Source organism: Macrosteles quadrilineatus, unplaced genomic scaffold, assembly GCF_028750875.1.
Source record: "Macrosteles quadrilineatus isolate MER2022 unplaced genomic scaffold, UCM_ALF_1.0 Scaffold_1__1_contigs__length_201487025, whole genome shotgun sequence".
Taxonomy (NCBI): domain Eukaryota; kingdom Metazoa; phylum Arthropoda; class Insecta; order Hemiptera; family Cicadellidae; genus Macrosteles; species Macrosteles quadrilineatus.
The window spans coordinates 119,414,022-119,437,438 of NW_026542594.1; the positions used below are offsets into that span (position 1 = coordinate 119,414,022).

General features: G+C 33.8%; 1 protein-coding gene across 4 annotated transcripts in view; it reads left to right on the forward strand.

Moving 5' to 3' along the window:
* LOC128983912 (nucleolysin TIAR) overlaps positions 1–23,417 on the forward strand; it is a 557,066-nt gene that overhangs the window by 513,744 nt on the left and 19,905 nt on the right. For all 4 annotated transcript variants that reach the window (XM_054403178.1, XM_054403196.1, XM_054403205.1 and 1 more), the window contains one exon: positions 14,225–14,405. In XM_054403178.1, the coding sequence (XP_054259153.1) occupies positions 14,225–14,405 (181 nt within the window). The remainder of the gene's footprint in view (positions 1–14,224; positions 14,406–23,417) is intronic.

Below are 23,417 nucleotides of genomic sequence, written 5' to 3' on the forward strand. Positions count from 1 at the left end.
TTTTCGGAAAGACCCGGTAGGGAAATGAACTAACAATCGTATATTAAGTACATTTTTTTACGATTAAACTTTTTCTATAGGATGAATTTTTATATGATTTTCGATATATTTAGTTTTTAGCCTTTTTTGTATTATAAGAACATAACGCAATTTTCTACTTTGACTTCCTCCTTCCACTCTTAGGAATCACTCAACACGTTGTGTCAATGATTCATAAGTTGTCTTTAAATCCCAAGATTATTTATCCTGATGTACTTGTTGTTTAGCAGTCTTCAAAACTGCATTAAACTCCGCGTATATTTACAAAATCCTTCTTCCCTCCCAGCATTTCAGTTCTGCTCCCATTCGCTACCTATACAACCGTGTTAAAATTTGTAAATTACTTGTATTAATCTATATATAAAAGAGGAAGTATGTATATACTTCCCCCCCCCTATGGACTCCGAAACCGCTCGACTGATCTTTCAGGCATTATTAAGCATTATTCAAGGATGGTTTGTGTGAAGTTTGGTGCAGATCCGTCAAAAGGGCTCCACCTCAGAAGGTTTTAAGGGGTCCAATGTCAGACTTTTGGAACTAAAATGTTTACAAATAAATATAATTTAAAAGTAGATGTTTACTTTCACCAACTGTTTTGTAGGTTTGAATAATCACATCATTCTTCATCAACTTCGTCTTAATCCCAAGAATACTAATTATTTCATCCAAGTTTACCCTTTGAATTTAAACCTTTCCTTTGCGTCTTGCTTTCGCAATTACCATTATAAGGCACAAGGGCAGTCCCTGACTATCGCCGGTTTAAATTTAGAAAATGAATGCTTTTCACACGGACAGCTGTATGTTGCGTGCTCATGTGCTGGTAGGTAGGCTACACCTAAAAACTTATATATTTATACACCTAATGAAAAAAAAATATTGTTTATCCACTGGCATTTAAGTAAAATAAATATTAATTTTTTTATACATTTGTATTATTTATCGTAAAAAACTAACTACCATTCAAAATAATAGCTGTTAGCGCAGCGACGCGTGCCGGGTAACTGCTAGTATTAGATCAAAGTTAGTGTGAGAATTATTTTAATTTTAATTTTTCATTTTATTTTTTAACTGGTGCACAAAGAAACCCTCATTGAAGGTTGAATGCACCTCGGATGTTTGTGCAAAATAATATTTTTATATTGTTGGTCTAATTGTGTTTACAATATAACCTATTGACTACATCCCATTATCCTTAAGGTGTACACAAATCCAATCTATATAAACTTTTGAATTTCATTTTTATAAATTAATTCGACTTTAAATCGTCCTTCTCTTTACTTTTTAGTTTTTAATGAAAGAAACGACGTTCCACTGAAACATTTTCTATTTAATACGTAATTTGTAGTCATAAGTTTGATTTAGACACAGCTTGTTATGTTTATCATAAATTGAATAGATTAAAAACACAGTTTGGTTTAAATATCTCTTTAATAATGTGGTTTGAGTCTACCGCAATTCTTTGATGGATCAGCAAACTTGCTTTATAGAAGCACATGAAACAGCGGAAGCTGGGGAAGGAAATATGAAGTGTTCTGTCTATAACTTCATTGACAGAGTGACTCCCTCTCACTTTTAGTCTTCAACTTTAACTGTATTTTTTGCTCAATTGGTAATAACCGTTTGCTGTGAATAACGAAATTAAAGCGGCTAATTATCACTATTAAGAATATTTGAGGTTTGCAATGATCATGTTGCGATTTAAGTGTTTTAAATAATTATATACGTTCTGAATATGGTTAAATGTTTATGACAATATTGAAATTATTTATGAGAAATTGAAATTATATTAATTCTTCTTTAAAGAACAGGTTTAATTTGCGATTGTGAAATTAAAGATTGTAGATATATTTTTTTATATTTTTTTTTTTTGCTATTGTTTATTGTTTTTTTCCTACGCCATTGGCATTTTCGAGAATTCAATCAAACCCTGGCATTGTTAATACCTAATGACTAGTTATATATTTACTTAATTACTAATTACTGATAACGACAAGTTAACAATTTATTCCGCCAATTGTCAATTTGACATATATTCAAATTAAGTAAATATACGTACTAGCCCCTATTATTTAATTAGCACAGTATAACACGCTCAAAACATCTTTGTTAATTAAATAAAATTATAATTTTGTTTTATTGAACTAGTATGTTCATATTGAACTAGTGTGTTCAATCCAAATCTAATAACAGTATATCCATTTCAGTCGGCAAACTCCTAAGGGTAAAAAGACTCGCTGTCATAGCAGATAGTTTATAATTATGTTTTATGATCATGATTTTATTAAAATCTAAAAAGACTATACCTTTCCTGCATACTAAATCATTAAACTGCAATTTCCCAAATTTTTACTCCAAATTACTTTTCAGTCATGTGTAGTATAATGAGAGAATATAATTAAATGCTGAGTTAATGTATTCTAAGATAAAGTTGTTAGTGGGATGGTGTGATAATATGAAATAGTGAGGTTATTATAACTAAATAAATATAAAAATGTAAATAAATGAACTAGGAAATCATTGAAAATAATCATTAATAAAATTAATTCAAAAGCTAAAACCTAAATGGACTGATCATACATGCTTGTGTAACCAAACAAATTGAGGGCCTGCCTAATTAATTTCTAACAAGCTATGTTTACTGTACAGAAGCTCAATGTTCGTTTTTTAAGCCTCAATCTCAAGAATAATCTAGGAGGTATTTTATCATCAAACGCTGTTATCAAATAAATGATTACAGTAATCAGGAAATTTAAACTCTTAACAAATAAACGGTATCAGCAATCTGACACATTCTTTCTCCCATAGCTTGTCAACAACCTTTGTCATGGTGTGGAGGTAATTAAGATATTTTATAGGGAAAATGACAAAGGTTTTAATAACTTTTTTAACTGTAATTGTTACAGCAATAGGGGGTTGCACTATTTTCTTTAGTATTATAGAACCATAACAGATTAATTCTAATCAAAACCGGTTTTTTTTTTCAAAAAATCTGATTTTTGTGGTTTTATGGGTTATTTTATGAGAAAATATCATGAGTTGCAATAAATTTTTAACCGTAATTTTTACGGAAAGTGGAGTTACACCATTACACCGTTACATATGTGTACGTTGCGTGGGGTAGCGAGTCGTTGCGAGGTATGACGTGGCATGGCGTGACGTAGAGTAGCGTGTCGTGGCTAGCGTAGAGTAACGTGACGTGACGTGGCAAGTTTTTACGTTGCGTGGGGTAGCGTGTCGTGGCGAGGTATGACGTGGCATGGCGTGACGTAGAGTAGCGTGTCGTGGCTAGCGTAGACTAACGTGACGTGACGTGGCAAGTTTTTACGTTGCGTGGGGTAGCGTGTCGTGGCGATGTATGACGTGGCATGGCGTGACGTAGAGTAGCGTGTCGTGGCTAGCGTAGAGTAACGTGACGTGACGTGGCAAGTTTTTACGTTGCGTGGGGTAGCGTGTCGTGGCGAGGTATGACGTGGCATGGCGTGATGTAGAGTAGCTTGTCGTGGCTAGAGTAGAGAAACGTGACGTGACGTGGCAAGGTTGTACGCTGTGTGGGGTAGCGTGTCGTGGCATGGCTTGACGTAGAGTAGCCTGGAGTTGCTAGCGTTGAGTAACGTAACGTGACGTAACGCGACATGAGAAGCGTGACGTGAAGCTACAAGGCGGTGGTAAATGTGCGACTGAGCAGCGAGCTTGGTTTAGCTCCGATCACCCTTTGTAAACTGACACATCTCCTCGTCTCCTCTAATTGAAATTACATCAAACAACCCCTCAGTCCTTCGACTTTAATTTATAATCATCGAAGTCCTCTTCAACGGTCCTTCCCCAATAAGGCATTGTCCTCCGAACTAGACACAGTTTTATTTTCCCTACAGAGATTTTGCATTGTTTCCCTATGACTTTATAACGTAATTTTATTTTTATTATATTATATAACAATTTGCATCTATGATGGGGTTTTCGAGTCACTTTTAATTACCATGTATCATATTAAAATCTATAATAAGGTTTGGTAAATTAGGACTATGTATTACAATAGTATCTACAAAAAATATCCGTGGAAGGATTTGAATTATTTCACCCCCTGGTAGAAGGATTACGGTTGTTAAATGGTACTTTACAGTTTTCATTTTATTTTATTTGGGCAGGACCTAAAAAATAAAATGTCAAAAACAATTTTTACATTGGAAAAATTAATCGGCAGTGAAACTCATAGCTTCTTTTTCAATAAATGTATTTTTATGAGGTGGTGAAACTCCGCCCAAGCTTACGAATCCTGCTTCACCACTTTAACAAAATTATATCCCAAATATACTGATATACTAGAAAATCTTGGCACATTAGAATAGGATAATGATTTTGGACAAGCAATTGCTAAAGGTTTATTCACTTTTTTTATTGTTACTTCGCATAAAGCATGAACAAAATAACTCTAATCTTGTAGTGATGTACCAGATTATTGTTAGTGTTTTATAATTAAAAATGATGAAGCGATGAACACGCTGTCGGCGTTGTTGTACAGAAAACAATTGAGTATCTCTAACGGCGATCTTAATTATCCCCCACCATTGTTTGGACGAGCTTGCACGGCTGCCGGGTCGCTAATTCGTTTTAACTACCAGTTTAATCCCGCAGCGTTAAACTCCAATGGTTTAATTTTAAACTATCTGTTTAAATTGTTATTTTCTGGCTTATGTTTTCGAAATTACTACTGTAGACAGTGATCTATGTCAGCTGTAACACTTTTACTAATCGTTTTCTCATCTAAAGGTTGGCTACTTGTAGTGCCATTTGAAATAAATAAAAAAATCCTTATATATTATAAAGGTTTGGGGCAAGTTTTAAATTAGTAAGATTTTAAGTATTTAAGACATCTTGTAAATGGGTGCAAACAGATACGACATAAATAATCAGCCGTCCACATGCTGATAACAAACGCCGTATCAAAAAATGAAAAGTTAAAGGATAGAACCTAGCCCTTTCCACTATCATTTTAGGGCTTCGCCCCCCCTGCCCTAGGATTAATTTATTATGCAAATCCTTAAGCCTGCCAGTATTTTTACTTCAAATTATACTTTTCCTCTTTTAACGCCACATATGATACGATTGCGAAACGGCAGACAAGAGAGTGGAAAGGGCTAGGTTGATATTTAAGCGAGATCGTTGAAATATGGTGGTGTGTGGTAGGGGGGGGGGTCAATAAAATCCCAGTTACAGGGAATTAATTAAATATTTAAAGAGAAAAGGAAAGTTGTTATGGGGGGGTAGAGATCAGAGGAGGTAGCAAGTGGTGTACCAAGAGAAGAGAAGAGGAAAGGAAAGTTGTTATGGGGGTGGCGATCAGAGGAGGTAGCAAGTGGTATACCAAGAGAAGAGGAGAGGAAAGGAAAGTTGTTATGGGGGGGTAGAGATCAGAGGAGGTAGCAAGTGGTGTACCAAGAGAAGAGAAGAGGAAAGAAAAGTTGTTATGGGGGTGGAGATCAGAGGAGGTAGCAAGTGGTGTACCAAGAGAAGAGAAGAGAAAAGGAAAGTTGTTATGGGGGGGTAGAGATCAGAGGAGGTAGCAAGTGGTGTACCAAGAGAAGAGAAGAGGAAAGAAAAGTTGTTATGGGGGTGGAGATCAGAGGAGGTAGCAAGTGGTGTACCAAGAGAAGAGAAGAGGAAAGGAAAGTTGTTATGGGGGTGGCGATCAGAGGAGGTAGCAAGTGGTATACCAAGAGAAGAGGAGAGGAAAGGAAAGTTGTTATGGGGGGGTAGAGATCAGAGGAGGTAGCAAGTGGTGTACCAAGAGAAGAGAAGAGGAAAGAAAAGTTGTTATGGGGGTGGAGATCAGAGGAGGTAGCAAGTGGTGTACCAAGAGAAGAGAAGAGGAAAGGAAAGTTGTTATGGGGGTGGCGATCAGAGGAGGTAGCAAGTGGTATACCAAGAGAAGAGGAGAGGAAAGGAAAGTTGTTATGGGGGGGTAGAGATCAGAGGAGGTAGCAAGTGGTGTACCAAGAGAAGAGAAGAGGAAAGAAAAGTTGTTATGGGGGTGGAGATCAGAGGAGGTAGCAAGTGGTGTACCAAGAGAAGAGAAGAGGAAAGGAAAGGAAATTGTTTATCGGGAATAGAGATCAGAGTTGGTACAGAATGGTACATCGAGAGAGAAGGTCAAGGAGATAAAAGCTTTACATGGAAGGTAGCGATCAGAGGAGGAATTGAGACGAAGGGATGGTAGGGGTGGGTGGAATACAGCCTTTTGTAAACTGACACACTGACAAGACGCTCTCCGCTCGTATAATTGAAAGCACATTCAACAACCTTCACTATGAACTTTCTCTGAGCTTTAAGCCTTTCAGCCTTAATTTGTAATCGACGACTTGTTAAAGTCAATCGATAAAACGGCGTCTTTCCTCTTGCTATTGTTTACTTTTGTAACGTGAGCTGGTAAATAGTTACATGTTTCAAATGTAACGTCAGCGCATTTAAGGGACGCAGTTTCATGCTATATCATCTCGATACTTCTATTTAAATGACCCAAATTTTAATTAATACTCAAACCTGATAAACTTTAGATTACATATCAAATTTCTGGCAGCACACACATTGTATTGTTACAATTTAGTGATAATATCTCAAGAACTTGTAGGATCGAAGCAGTAGTTTACAAATTAAATTAGTTTAAAACTGGATGATTTTAATAAAATAATGAGTCTTTATTAGGGTAGTTTCTCTATGGTGAAATGAAAAAAAATATATTTTAGGTTTATAATAATAATGTTTAGCATGTTTCTGGGTCAAAAAAGATTTGAAAAGCTAAAAAAAAACCTATTTGATATGGTGTCTGGAGGTTAGTTTAAATGTTACCGAATGTCATAGTGACTGGTGGGGCAGTGTCGGGAACCAAGAGCACCGGCTAATAAAATCATATCAGCTGACTGATTCACTTCCGCTCGGATTCATTCTTTCCTGCAGCAACCTTCCGCTGATGAATAAACGGCTCCCACATTTGTTGAAAGTTTATTTTAGACTTATATTTTACCAATTGTTACATGCACAATTGAATATGTATTAATGTTTTACTTAGAACAACGTTTTACGGCCACTATATTCATATCGAAATAGGTGGTGTTGTTAGAACACGCTAATTTTGTCCTAGAGGTCAAATTTCTTTTTTAACAATCGACAATGACCTTTAGCTAAGTTTTAATGTGTCTTTTATCAAAAACCCTGAACTGCATCTGGAAACTAACTTTATATATTCTAAAATAAGAAACTTAGTTTTTTAAGAAACAACCATACTGCCATACTGCTCTGTAAAATAACAAATAATAAACAATATGTAAGTCCTATTGAATTGTGTAACCGAATGTAGAAGAAAACTGATAACTCGGTTGTTTGTCATCCGATTTTAACAAACAAGATCTCATTTTATTTGGATTTAAATTCTCTGCCTTTTTGATTGCAAAAACAATTTTCCTAATATTTACGGTTTTCATGAAATTTAGCATTATAGATTTTAAATAGCCGCCATATTGAAACAGCTTGAGATATTTGAACGAACCTTTGTAAGCTCTTTCTACCTACTAAAATACACCTTTATACCAATTTTGAAATTTCTATCTTGAAAAATGCCTAAGATATAAAATAATTCTTTAAAATCACAAACTGACCGACAAAGAGAAATCTAGGCATTTTAGACCCATACTTATGTTTGTCTTAGTCCAAGGAACAAGTCCAAACAATATGTCCAGACGATTTGGAAACACCCTGTGTATCCAAATGTTTTGTATATTTGTGTTACTTATTATTTTGCATATTTGTATAACCAATTAAAACCAAAACATGAAATTATACCTCATTAAAATAATAAATAAAAACGAATGATAAATGTGAGATGTCACGGACAGCTATAACAATGTAACATTACTGCCAACATGATTCTACGTCATATCCAAGATGAGATTTGAAGGAGTTGTTGTGCTGAACCAATAAACTTAGGTTGAGTCGAGCCGCTATCAACACAACAAGATTTGTGTAAACCAGATTAACTAAGTATCACTCGATCTCACCTCAATCTTTCAGACGCTTTCCTTTTTAACGATTTATTTGAGTTAACTTGCTGTCTACGTTCAGTCCCAATGGTTTAGTATCAAAATCATTATACTAATTAATTAATTATTTAAAAGTATGTCATCTGATGATTTATCTGTGTCTGTATACAAGCTATGGATTTACTAACAAAAGACCTGTAATACTCAAAGTGTAGCCTACTTTCCCTAAAAATGTTAAACATAAAAACTGTAATATTATTTCTGTAAATGCTCTAAATAGTGTAGTGTGTGTTATATTTTATGTTCCTTGTTCCTAGTAATTTCCACCTAGTAGTTTGAAAGTCTAGCTTATAATAAAAATAGCTTCGGGGTTTTTGTAGTATGTTCTTAAGTGCATTAAGTACAGTAGCCAACTTGTATGTTAATAGTAGGGAATGTCTCCAACAAGTGAGTGTTATAGATACCGAAATTTTAACGTATATCCTACATTGGTTAAACATTAAAACTTCGTGAAGAAAAAGATGTTTGGCATACTTGCTTTAACTGCCCAAGCATCGAATACAATCAAATGACTGAATTAAAAATGAAAATTTACATTCATCCTTCGTGGCACCTGCATAATATTGGGTGAACATTTTGCTTAGACTTTATGCTTGCCCTAGTTTTCAATGATTCCTAGTTTTGAGGTTAGTTCCTAAAATACTTAAATATTTGTAATTTTTTACTATCAACATCTTACTGTATAATATTTGGCTCAAAATACACGACTGTTTACAAAAGTAGGATGAAAAGGGGGCAAAGTTGCAGGATATCTTGTTAAACTGTGTAATAGGTGTCGTGACGTTGTATGACAACTACACATGTCACAACAGCGTGACTGTTCGTTTACCCGTTGTATTTACTGTACAAGGGCAGGAAGCAGCTCAGCAGCTGGTAGTCTCCGGCCCGTATCTGTGTACCTGGGCCACACTAGGCGTAGCAGGGCCTGGGCTGCGTGGGAGACTGAAGCTGCCGCATTTAACGCCTCGCCGCGTTGTTTTCACGGTATACGGTATAAACACAATTTTATGCGACTGCCTATGATTATTTTCCACGTTCTTTCTAAAAGCTTAATCTTTTGAATATTTATATAATTAGAAACTTTAAACAAATAGCTTATGGGATTTACTAAAAAGTTATTTTACGTATTATGGACCTAAGTTAAGAATAATAGCATATATTAAAATTCATTTCGTCGTTCTTTATCCGTTTCATTAAAGCTAAAAATTTAAATGTTTAGACCACCATCTAAATAATAAACCCTTGAATAAATTAGAAATTGACATTGCTAATAAAATCAACCCATAAAACTATGGGTTATTGAGAGGCGAAGCTTTTAAAAATCCTGTAAGTAATGTTCTGCTGGCATAAGAAACAAGATTAATTAAAAATTGTTATTCAATTTTTGTTATTAATGTATTAATTTAATTACTGTTTTCTTTTAGATACCATGTTAACCTGAGTTGTTTTGTAAATTGACTCCAAATAAGGGCCATTTTATCTACTTATGTTAGCGTAGTTGTTTAGATTTTGACAATCCAAACCAGATCATAACGTAAACGTTTTGTAAGGCACGTGGAATAGTTTAATCATACCAGTTAGTTGTAAACAAAGTCACTTAAACAGTAAATTTATTAGGATGGGTGACTTCCACACGGCAACTCATTGTTAATTTGAAGTTTTCTGCAATAGTGCCTTTATTGTTGATATTCCCATTAAGTAACTCTAGCCTCACATCACCATTTGATATATGTTACGAAGAGTCAACAAACATGCTTATGGAAGAAATGTGTTCTTATGGCTTATGGAGACAATGCAAATCGTTCTAATTTTCCTCTATTTTGCCATATGATCAATTTTTGTACAAAGGGAAAGGATGGGCGTTCTAAACATGATCCTGCAGTCTTTTTGTGACTGTGACCAACCAATGGTTATTTTACGAAAATTTGTAAAGATTATAAGTACGCGCGCAATTTCATACACGGCATTTTGATTAATTCCAGTTAATGTACTTAAGAGGGTGTTTTCATTCGATTTAAATTGATTTTCACACTTATGATACTATTTTAAAGAAAACAATGTTTACTTTTACAAACTAAGAAGCCTAAACGGAGTTTCTGGTACAGTGTAATTTACATTTCAAAGTCGTATTTTTGTTTTTTAATAGATTTATACACCCTCATTTCTAGTAAGTTTGTTAGCTAGTATAAATTACGTACTGAGGATTTGACAGATTCCCTGCTATGGTAGCAGTAGACACTATCCCTTGGTTCTGGCACCTGCCTCAGCTATCTATAAGGTAAATCGTTCATTTTTATTTTATTGTTTTTTCTAATTCGTGTTTTAAAATACGTTTTTATGATAATAATGCCCTATATTTATACAAACCGAACAACTGCCAGTATTTTCTTTCAACGTATAAAGTCATAGTTTGGTTGCCCTTAATTTATCAAACCTCCAAGACGGTCAAATGCGTGACAATTACATAATTCGCAGCATGAAATGAGTTTAGGACCGTACAATCTTTAATATGCTCAGTTTTGTTTTAATAGAATATCCTTGAATCCCAAAAAACTTTGGAAATTCTGGTTGATATCTAAATCAATCTACTATTTGGTTTCAGATCGCTATAGCCATCCTCAAAATCTGACATTGCGTTTAGCGCAGTAAGTGAAGAATTGCATCATTTTAATTTTGAAAATACTTTGATTCCATTCTCATAGTTTCATATATTTTACACGATTTTATTCAATTTTTATATAGTAATTATCTTGGTGGAGTTTAAAACTTTCTTTTTTAGATTTGAAATTTATATTTCATAGAATTTGTATATTTTATAATTCATTTTCATATTTTAGGAATTTTCTCCTTTACTTTTTAGAACTTTCTTATAATTTTACTCTTCTCTCCATCTTTATATGTTTTTAATCTTTTTTACTTATATCTTTTTATATTTATATACATTATATTTATATATATTTCACAGCATTGTATTTCTTCACTTGTATATATGTGTGTGCAAAATACGTAATGTACATGCATATATAAAATAAATTGAACAAACTATGGTACTGAGGATTAATTGTATATGGTTATAGTATTGAGTTGTATAAAAAACGCTTATAATGATTTCAAAATAAATAATCACATGATCTTTGTACTCCTAAGAAGAATAAATTTTAAACAATCCACGTCTTAAAATTATAAAATTCTTTTACCATGATTTTTATCCTTAAGCATTTAAATCTACCACTACATATCTTACATTCAGAAATGTTTACCACTTAGTTATTCATTTATTTGACTGAAGGCTTTAAAGTTCACCTTAACAATCGTGATTTACCACAGATTTATAATTTGAACGTATATCCATTGAGTTCCCCAACCAGTATATACAAGAATCAAAATGTCTGTAGATTACAAGCTTATACAATATGCCCTTTAAATTTTTATCCGTGGGTTCTTTTTACACTGTTTTTAAATCATACTTTTATCAGCTTTTACTGAATGATATTTTCAACTTATACTTTTTCCTCTTTGAGCTATGCATGTAGTTCAAATGCATGGTTTTTAGTTCGGGTGATTTTAAAGTTTTGACTCTATTTAAATAAACTTGTACACATAAAACTGCGTGTTCAGCAAATTGTACATTATTCATAATTAGGATCTGTATATTATTACTCCAGTGCTCAACTGTATTGTATCCAGTGCTCACATATATTTCATGTTTATAATCATAAGAGTTAAGAGTTATATAATTTTATAGGCCTAATCAAATGTTACACACTACGGTTGTAGTGTAGGCCTATACTGTATGGTATCGACACTATAGCCACTCTTAGTTTAACCCTTTTTAGCGCTATCGTTTGTCATACTACTGATCAGAGATGCATTTGTCTAGTAAATCATTTACTGTTAAACATGTGTAAAGGACATTTCGAGGTTGACTCCGCCAGTTGCACAGCACATGGTATAGTTTTGATGTGTTGTGTTGTAGTGGTGGGGTGGGGTGGGGTGGGGGAGAGTGGTAATGTTAAAGCATCTCACGTCTCGGCGTCGTGCTAAGTAACACTTAACTGCCAATTGTTTACCGCTGTAAATCAGTTGCGACGAAAGTACCACGTCCTTCCTTCAGTTTACGTCGTGTAAATCACTCAGTGGCTAATTACATATCCTGCACTCGCCTCGAGTCACATGGCGCATTTACACACTTACACTTGTACTGTATCTCTCAATCAGTTGTTGGGAAAAACATTGTAACTTCCATTATTGCATCGTGTATTATCAGGTTTGTCTTTGTATACTGGTAGTTCATGATTGCTGTTTTTTTAGGCTTTTGAAAACAAACAAGTTAGATTCAAAAGTATTCTTTTTTTAAGTTGTCAAATAAAAGTATTCACTTTTAAAGTTACACTTTTATGGAGTATCTTTTGGTTTACGATTTACAAAAAAATTGATGTTCAAATGCCATTAGTTCTATTATTTATACTACACAGTAAGGAATAAATAGCTTGTATGCTGCAAAAATACAAGTATCAAAACAAATTATTCAAAATGGGGGTTTATATCGTAACTCAAGATTATCATTTACAAAATTCTTAAATTGTATTGTTACACAATTTAGTCAGACACAAGCCGATTTCAATGACAGAACCTTCACTCCAAATCGATGGACAAACAAAAGTAGAGACAGAGGTTGGAATTTTCTGGTCATCCGACCAATGTTTTCTCTTCCTTTGAGCGTTACAACAAAAACATCGGCCCCAATTACTTCGTATATGAAAAAAACTGGACAAAGAAGATCCTTGTAAATAATGCCTTCTAGTCATGGAAAAATGGCTATTTGATGTTTCGAGGGTGGGATTTAGTTTCAGGTTAATATCCTAGAACCAATTTTCAAAATGGGCTGTTATTTACTAATTTTTGTGTTTTAAGCGTTTTTTGCAGTTGTTTATTCTGTTGTGCAATGCAACAAGACAAAGATACCGAATAAAAGAGATTATTAATCAAAGTAATAGCCCCTTTACGATTTTGTTTATACCAAACCGTAACAAGTAAAGCTATGATAATATTCACAGACTATAGTTAGTTGTGCAACTAGTGAGCAAAGTGAGCAATTGACTCACTCGAGAGAAATACTTACTCACGAGCCGTAGGCGAGTGAGGAATGGTTTCTCGAGTGAGGCAATTGCACTTTGCACTCGAGTTGCACATTATATTTTTCCTACAGTTACCATAAAACAAATAAATTAGTAAAGAAAAGTAACATATTTTTACACAGAAGTGAACTTTTAATATGACATTTAATGATACAACAGTACAACAGCTGACCAGCTGACTTACAACACTGAAAACATACTACTATGACTACTATAGGTTATAGTAGTATGTTTTCTGTGTTTACAGCCAGTGCTGCCAACGTATTTCGCGCGCATACGACTTTGTCTTCATGTTACGCGCTCACTATTTCGTGCCTTCACGTTGCAAATCTGGAGTGAGACAAAGTAATTAGAGTGAGACAATGTTAACATTGTTTCACTGGTGAGCGAATTGGCCACTTTGCTTTCTCAAATCAGTGAGAGAACATGTACATTGTTAGGTAACTGTAGGAAAAGGTTATTTGAATATCTAGGGTGAATATGACTAGGGTAATATTCACAAACATGTCCGATAGATTTTGTAGCAGCTGTTCATAACACATGTTGTTTTCAATTGCCAGAAATGCACTAATCTTGTTGGACCTGTTTTTGTCCAGTTTTAAAAAGAGGTACTATTTGTTTTATTGTTAGTTAGAATGTTGTGTGTTATTGCTTAATATGACGGTATTGGAAACGATGTATATGATAGTCTTATACACTATAAAATATCAGTATACCGTAGGGAAAAATTAATGTGAAAAAAACTCCCCAAAACTCTAGAGACATTGACTTTACTAAACCAAATTGTTTTACAAGTATATTTTGTTGTACTTCTTTTTTATTGTTTGTATTTGTTTACACAGATCGTTTAGGAATTTATATTCGACTTTTGTTTAAAGAATCGTCTTGATTAATTCACCAACACCTCCTAAGATTATTATATGCGACGTGTGTGTAATGCAGGTTGTATGATTGCAGTGAACTCAAAGCCGCTGACCTTTGACGAAGTGTACAACCAGAGTTCGCCCACCAACTGCACGGTCTACTGTGGCGGTCTGACCAACGGACTGACCGAGGATCTCATGCAGAAGACGTTCTCTCCTTTCGGCACCATCCAGGAGATCAGAGTCTTCAAAGACAAAGGATACGCCTTCGTTAGGTGAGTCACAACAACACCAGGAATAAAATATCCATGGAATTAGTTTAAATATGCGTAAAAAACCATTTCAAATAATTGTCTAAATACTTAAAACACGTTTGCAAATGTTTACTTACAATACGAATGTTTAATACTAAGTGTTGGGGTTTCAAACTGCATAGTGATATTCATACATTTTCGACCAACGTATTTACGCAAGGCTGTTGATCAGTACATCAGAATCATCAGATATAAGCGACCGTAACTCATATCTGATTAACAATGATATAAATATCAATATCATGCCTATCACATCAAATAGTAATAGAAATTACTGAAATATTATTTTTTGTTTTGTTCTATAATGTTTTAATCGGAACACATATTAAGAATTTACAATACCAGTTAGTTAGGACACTTATAATGTAGCCAACATTTTATATTTAGGGACCCTAACTAGTATGCCTAAAGTTTGATATGTTCACAGTAGTAGGCCTATTACAGTTTTTCATGTAGGAACAGTTAGTTATCAAACAATGGAGGTTGGCGGCACGTACATTGAGGTGGACCGCAGGCGTCGAGCCAAACGCTCATCAATAGTCATTTATATGTGGGACAATAAATCAGGTGGATAATGGTCCGCCTTGCTCCATATTTTACCACACACATAAACAGGACAGTGGGATGGATGAATGGCGTCGTAGCTCCTTGTTAGATCACTCACTCAACTCACTCAACTCACCGCCACCGAGTGATGGCGAGAAATTTGACACCGTACAAGTCAAAAGACCTTAATGTTTCAAAAAAAGATTTTTTTTACTCTTTACTACTAATGTTTATGTGTTATTTCTAATGGGATAATTTCCTATATTTTTTACGTGCAAACCGAACGCGTGATATATTCGTGCATTCATTTTTCATATACTGTATCGTTTTGTATATATTTATCTCGTAAACTAGTTTTTTCTTATTTATCTTTTTCTTGTATACAAAATTATGTGTAAAATATATCTTATTTTCCTTTTTAAATGTAGCCTTTATTATTGTTTTATTGTGCAGAAGATGGACTCAATCCACAACCACAGACATATAGCCTATTTGGGGATTATATTTCATAAATCGTTTTTTGTACCATTGAACTGGTGTACTGTACTGAAATAATAAAGAATTCGTTCATTCATTCATTCAATTCTATAATATACAGAAATATATATATATGACAACAAGACATTTTAAATGTAAATTGAAAAATTAGGCAATTTCGCTTAGTAGCATTGGTGTAGTTTATGAAAAATATGGTATTTTTTAATATAACGATAAACGATTATCATGTTACCGTATTTGTTTGTTATACCTAAATTTAATCGAGTTTACCAAAAACTCTCTAGGATCGCAATCAAATATATTTATCCCCTATTAATAACAAATTGTATAGTTATTAAATATAGCATAATTTATTTTATTAGCTTCTTCTTCAGGAAAATTTATTCCAACCTCAGCAACAACCTATATGAAAACTTTAATAATTCTTTTACACAATCATTAATTTAAAGAGAGCAAAATTGTATGGCCTACAGATATATGGTTAGCAGTAATATTGAGTGCATAAGATATACTTATACGTGTATATACGAATATTGGCAGTAAGACTAAATGTCTGAATATTTGAGTGGTGGTTAGGGCTCACCACAAACTTTACATTTTAGGGTCGTTGGTTCAATCCTAAGAAAACCCACTTAGTTTTTGATGGTTCGAAACTATGCATCATTGATCATTTGGCTTTTAATAACCGAGTCTGCCTTAAGAAATGTATGACTTTAGTCAGTATATGTGTACTAATTATACCAATACGACATAGATAAAGTTTATACATGAATGTCGACGATAACGTATTGGTATAGTCTAGACTCAGAGTATACATCATATGTAGACAGCAACGTATATTGTGTACAATGGACGTATAGTTATACACGAATGTCAATGGTAACTCATACGTAGAGTGTAGACAATAGATGTATAGTGTATATATTAATGTGGACAGTAATGTATAGGTAGAGTGTAGACAATAGTTGTATAGTGTATACATGAATGTCGACAATAACGCAAATTGTCAAGGATATACGGCAGAATCGTGGAGGTATCAACAAAAATGAACAGGGCCATGTAATAAGCAGCATGGAAGCCATTTGTTTGCTCATATCGTGAGCTCAGCCGTTAGCTCCCGTGTGGCGCTACGAAATCTCCGGTAATATTGGTGTAATTTAATAAATCCCAAGCGGCCGTTGTTGCTGTCTGCCGCTAGTAAATAAAGCGGAATCACCTTAGACTGAGCTAAATGTGTCTGAGCCCCCAATACGTGCGTCTCGTAGGCAACCGATGACTAGTCTTATCAAACTCTTGCAAGGACACAAAACACCATTAGTAACACTTGTTTGACGTTTCTCCAAAGCATAGGAAAATATTTAGTTTATTGTTCATACAAGTACAAACATAAATTTAGTTCGATTAATAATAAATTTGTAACAACTTTTAATTGAAATATTAAATCTCCTTTTTTGATGTTCTGAAAGGTATACTATTACTTATTGTTAAATCATCCATAACCACGTACCTTTACGCGCAATTTTAGTTTCAACATCATTTTACATTTCAAACTCAATTCCTCGAATTGACTGGCAAGCGTAATGAGTGACCACTTCCGGCCTAAAACACACACACACCTAACAAATGAATTCTCTGATGTACATTTAATTTTCTTTATGGCGGTGGTCGGGTCTAATTTAGTCGCCGACCCAATTGCAAACATAAACATGGTATGTAATTATGTGGTCGCACCACTCTGCTCCGTCCCGCTACGTCATTTCTCGCATTTACTACTTCATTTTCTCTAAACTCACTTTTTGGGGCCGGTTTACGTTACTCTCGTGAGCTTTTTAACACAATATTAACGACTTTCGTTTAGTTTTATACTTTATATAAAATGCATACGCAAATATTTAACGAGTCTATTGTCGATATAATGTAAACACACTGAATTCGATTTACTTTATACTACTTTTATCAACACGCTAATATATATTAATCTCAGCTGTTCAGGTGTATAAATTAAAAAAAAAACAGCTCCTGTTTTTTATGTTTCGGTTGGCAGATGACGCGGGTGTTTTAGTGGGTAACTCATTATTTAACCTTTTAACGAAACCAAAATGGCCTTCCAAAGCAACCATCTCACTACAGGATTCAATTTGTTCATGATTTGGATCAGGTTAGGCCAGAAAGTCAAGTTCTTGGATTTGTATTACGGTATTTCCAAATTATAGGCTATTGTTTTATTTTGAAAATACATATGGCAAATAGCTAACCTAACCTAAAATTACCAACTTGTTGAAAAGAGGTTAGTGGCTTACAACAAGAAAACGCCAGTGACTAGTGCTCGAGGCGCAAACCGACACGATCGCCTCTTTATTAACCATTATATTTTTTTACAAAAATATAAACATAAACAATATGAAACAACTCATTTTAATTTAAACTAGTTTAATTTGATAACAAACAGGCGTTAGAGGCAATAAGGTTTAACCAATATTTCGCAATAATTGTGTAGTATTAGAATTATCTTGGTTGCTGCTGTAAGCTTGTTTATGGGTTTATATTCAAAATAGTTTGGCAAATGTCGTCAAAATTGGACGAAAATTATTATTTTATCTCTCATGGTAGCGTTCTCAAAGTATTCAAAAGAGTCAATGTTGAATGTAAGGCGTTTGTCTAAATCCAAAACATTTGTTTATTTAATTTTTTTGTATAAGCACTCAGTAAACATTTTTATTATTCCATTGGTCCTCAGCACCGGGGGTTTTGTGATATTATTATTTTATTCTTTTCAAATCGTTACACATTCGACCAGTGGAGTGGACTAGTCTCTATAATTTGATTTAACGCAAACTCGACCCGTACAATAAACTGTATCATAGAATCTTACAAAATGGGGTGCCTATTTATACACTATTATTATATTAGAATATAAAAATTCTACCTGAAATTTCAGTATAAGATAGAGTTTTGATAAAGGCCTAAGCAAGCATGCCAGCTGTTTTATTCAAAAACCATTCAAAATTTCACAACTTTAACCATTATTATCTTTGAAACGGGTAGGTTTATGAAAAAAATTATAAGAATAAAATCGTCTTAAAATTACATTTTCTACCGGAATACATCATCAAATACAGGGTGTTCCATAAGAAAAATCAAAGTTGGCGGCCATAATAATAAATGGCCATAAATGGCGGCTAAAATAATTTTTTCGACTTGACTAAAATTTTTAAAATAAAACAATCCAAGGCATTCACCAGTTAACTTTTTTTATATCTCTTATGGTTTTAGAATAAAACGGCTGGCACACTTATTTCAATCACCCTGTATGTATATGCCACTCTATATACGTTTGGTTCAAGAAATAATAAAAAAGTGTTTTTTTATTTAAATCTAAATAATTATACTGTTTTACAGTAAATTTTCTTACGTTATATTTTAACCTCTTCTTTATTGATTGTAGGGATTGAATATTAAAACTAAACGGTACTATTTTGGGGGATGAATGGTCCAGCGGTTCTTTCTGTCCCTTTATATGTGGTATTCCGCCAAAACTGTACCATGCGATGAGCTCATGTAGCCAATAATGACAGGAATTTTGTTTGGACAGTGTATATTGTAATAATTTTGTTTAGGAGCTTATAGTAACAAAAGCGATCTAGGACTTGATTATATAGTCATCGTTGTTGCTTGGATAAGTACACATGGGTTGGGATAGCAAAGACCAAGTCGGACCAGCCAGATAATATAAACACGCCAGCAAGACATAAAACGTCCGTCAGTATGTGTAAATACACATGATAAACCTTCTGAGTTACTGTAATTTCAGTATGGTCTTTTTGTGGTACTTATCTTGAAAACATAGTCTGCCGATTAAAAAGCTGGGTCTTTTTCAGAATAGGCCCACCACTTTTTAAACTGTGGAACACCCACAGTTTAGGTTAGGTTACAATTTTATTTACTTAACAGAAATAATCACCAAAACTCAAAAATCAACTAACCTGAACTGAGGTTTTCCACAGTTTAAATAGTGGCGGCCCTCTTCTGAAAAGGACCCAATAAGCTTCCTATCAAAGCATATTTATTATATTTTTAACAATAATTAGGACATGAAAATCAAAAAAATCAAAATGCATTTGGCCAAGTCAAACCGTGATCTTGTCATCACCATTCACCCCACCACGGTCAGCCGGTTGGCCTACAGGTTCACGCGTAGTCATATGTGTTGCCCTCCATATCGTTTTGAGGGTTGTGTAATAAAACAAGCGCAGTGGAGTTATTTTAAACTAAAAGGGTTTATCAAATGTCCGAACATAAAGTTAAAACCCATTAACAGTCTGAGTGCTTTTAATGTCAGGTAATGTGCTTAATTCGCGCGCCTCACTTATAGCTTTCATTATTAATCCGATTATTATTGGATGCATTGTAATTAGCTCTAAAATGCTCCTTCCTCATTTGTAATTACCACTTGTATGTTTCATGTTACCAAAGCGGTGTTTGGCTAAGCTTAGCAATTAAGATTTTAAGCGCTTTTCTAAATTGAGTATAAAACGTTAAAACTTAATCAACTTCCCTGTGACTCGTGTTTCAACAATTAACCAGCCACATGATGCACGTGAACCACATGAAGTGTTTTACTGTAGACTTGCTGTTATTGAAGTTAGACGTTTTGTGTACAACATTTAAAAATGTTTTGGTAAATACTTAGATTTGTTCAACTTGTCTACCATTTTAGTTATGGGTAATATTTCACGCCAACATCATGTAACATCAGATAAAACTAGCTGTTTTACCCGTGCTTTGCAAAAGGAAGAGGATGTGAACAAAAATAATGTTGTTCTTTAAATCTTCTGTATAAAATAGTTACATATATTTATCCATTTTAGAAACAAAAGATAATTTTACCGTACTATATAATGTGGTAAAATGCTTGTCTTTAAATTCAGACAAAGAGTTATATTTTCCTGCGCAACTAATTACAGTGTAAAAGTAATGGGGCTGATGCATGTTTAACAATGATATAATACTATGATTTACCCGACTTACTAACTTTCAAAACCCTACTTCATTTAAATTCAATAGATCCAAAAGAATCGAACATACCGTAGTAACTTCTTGAAATTGATGTTTCATAAAAGAGGATGTAATACCCTAATTATTCAATTTCGGTCAAGTCTGTAGCTTATTATACGGGGTGAATAAAAAGTCAAGACCCCCCCCCCCCCCCCATTTAATATTTTTATAAGTTTATATATAGAGATATCCTTTTAGTGGTCATGCAATCTAAGTTTCATTTTATGATTTTTTTAAATTTTGAGTGTCCCCCGAAAATGGGGCATTTTTAGGGCAACTACATTTTTTTATGCAAACCCCCTTCAAGTAACACCTCATTTTGAGGTGGTTGCAGAAACTTAAACAATGGTGAAATCGAAAGCTCACGATTCCCTCTCTATCAAAAATGGTAGCCAATACTACCATTACATTGATTTTTCTCACCTTTTTAATGTGTAGATTACAATACATTTGACAAGCTACCTATAATGATAATATAACATATATTATATATTAATGAAACTTCCTGACGAGATTACATGACCACCAAAAAGATATCTCTGTTTATTTACTAAGTTTTGCATATACTACGATATAATATTTTTATAATTTTATTATATAAAACTATAATATTTTCCAAAATATTGTTCACACTAGCATTATTATTTTAATATTTATGTACTATTCCCATTCTAATTAAAATAGTTAACATATTTTTAATAATAATCTGTGTGTATGAATATTTACGTTGTTTAGTTTACTTACCAAACCATTTATAAAATTAATATTATGGTAGTAACAATGGAAGGGATATTTATTTATCGAAGGTTGTGTTAGGTTTGAACAACGTATTGTTTCTACATATAAAGAATGGCAGCACAACCTAGCGGACAGCGCTGCAACTACCGGAGCAGTGTCCGGCGAGCGACATCTACCGAGATCAATATCAACTGTTTGATATTCAGCTTTTACCTGTTGCCACCAGGTGTTTTACGTAGCGTCAATACAGTACTACAAAAGTATGAATGGCAATGAACATCCATTGATATCTTTCCTTATTTATCTCAAGTTCTTTCCACTCTCCTTATTCGTCTTGAATGAAAAGTTTAACAGTCGTTGATATTTTAACGTTGGTAATTTTTCGTAGCATTGCACACTTTGTTATTTATAATACTACAATTTCTTTATCACAATTTATTGGATATTTGTCGCACAAAAACTTTACTAAATACCCCCGACGCAGCAAACCTGCTGTCTAAGCGAATTTCCATTTGTCTGAATTGATTTTCAATTAAATCTATTTAAATAACATTAGGTTTGATGAGTACTGTACCTAGATTTGCTGCTACAAGGAAACTAATAAAGTGTATTTTTTAGTAAAATATCAATAGCTAAGAGTAAAATAAATTACAAGTTTTATAAAAACATATCCATAAACAAGCAAACTACATTTTACAATATTCTCCATAAGAATAACATGGGAATTTTTTATTTAAATTTGTTTGAATTTTCCCCGTAACTAATAACCGTACAAAACACTTTGATATAATTAATTATATTTTTTTAAGCTCTTTAAAAAGGTCTAGAGCGAAATTGGGATTTTTTTTAGTTTTGAGGGTCAAAAATGAGAAAAACCATTTTTTACCCCATTAAAGCCCCCGGGGGTAAAACCATAGATTAAACATACTCCCTTAGGAGTATGTTTAATTTATGGTAAAACCCTGTCCCAATGGTCCGATCATGCTGGTCCGCGAACTCATTCAAGTGTATCCTGCCTTACACCTTTAAACCAAATTTCTTAAAAATCGGACAAAAATTTTTTAAGTTAACACGTTCACGGACGTGTGTATATATATATATATAAATCTATATTAAATATATACATACATACAAATTTGAACGAATGGTGTTTTTGGCCTCTGGGAACATCAAAATGAAAAAGTAAATCGGTCCCGGGCCTAGATCTTACCGTGCCACCTACAGTTATATCCCTATAGGGAAATTCGCTAAAAGTAGTGAGTGTTGTTAGTACAAAACGGATGCCTTAACTTTTTCACTCGTCTATTTAGTGTTTTGATTAAATAGTTAGGCTACCATAGTTCTCTAGCTAGGGCTGAGAAGTATAACCAAAGTTTCGTTAAAAATATTTATTACCATAGTCACTAACATCAGTTAGCATCATCAGTTAGTCACCAACTGTGATGAAAATCATCAAAATATACACATCGTCTAGTACATACGAATGTACAGATCCACTACAGTTTTTACTACAGCTGTATCTGACACCATTAAGATTTATATTTACAAGGGATAATAATATTAATCGTTTTATTTCAGTTTTTTTTGTGAGTTTCCTTGTAAGGAGCCATCACAGTAGTGCTTGTGGAGACCTAGTTACGTAACTAACGTATCTTCTTGCTTTAGAATCCCTGGAGCCAACAACTCAAAGACACCGCACACTAAATTGTTTAGAAGTCGCGTATACATTAAACTCTTCAAACACTGTTGATTCCCGATAAAACTTGGATAAAACGAGTAAACCAGCATATGTATGGTCTGTAAGGGTCCCCGAGCCACGACAATATTTACAGTTCAAATAGTCTCAAGTGTTAAAGAGAGTCAGCAAAACTGCATATCAGCGAGGGTCTCTCGTTCACCTTTATAAAACCTCGTTATATTTACCAAAACCTCCTCTGTACCAATTACAAATGAGCGACTCCTTTATAAGATCAACCAATACTCAATATCACTAACTTGTCTCTTTACCCTAACTTAAAAGCTACCAAATATAGCTTTCACACTGTTCAAAATGGTCACCAATGATATTCAGTACTTAAAAAAGTGACTCCCTTTTTCTAAATACACACTGTCAACTATATTGGTGGAACTAAGACC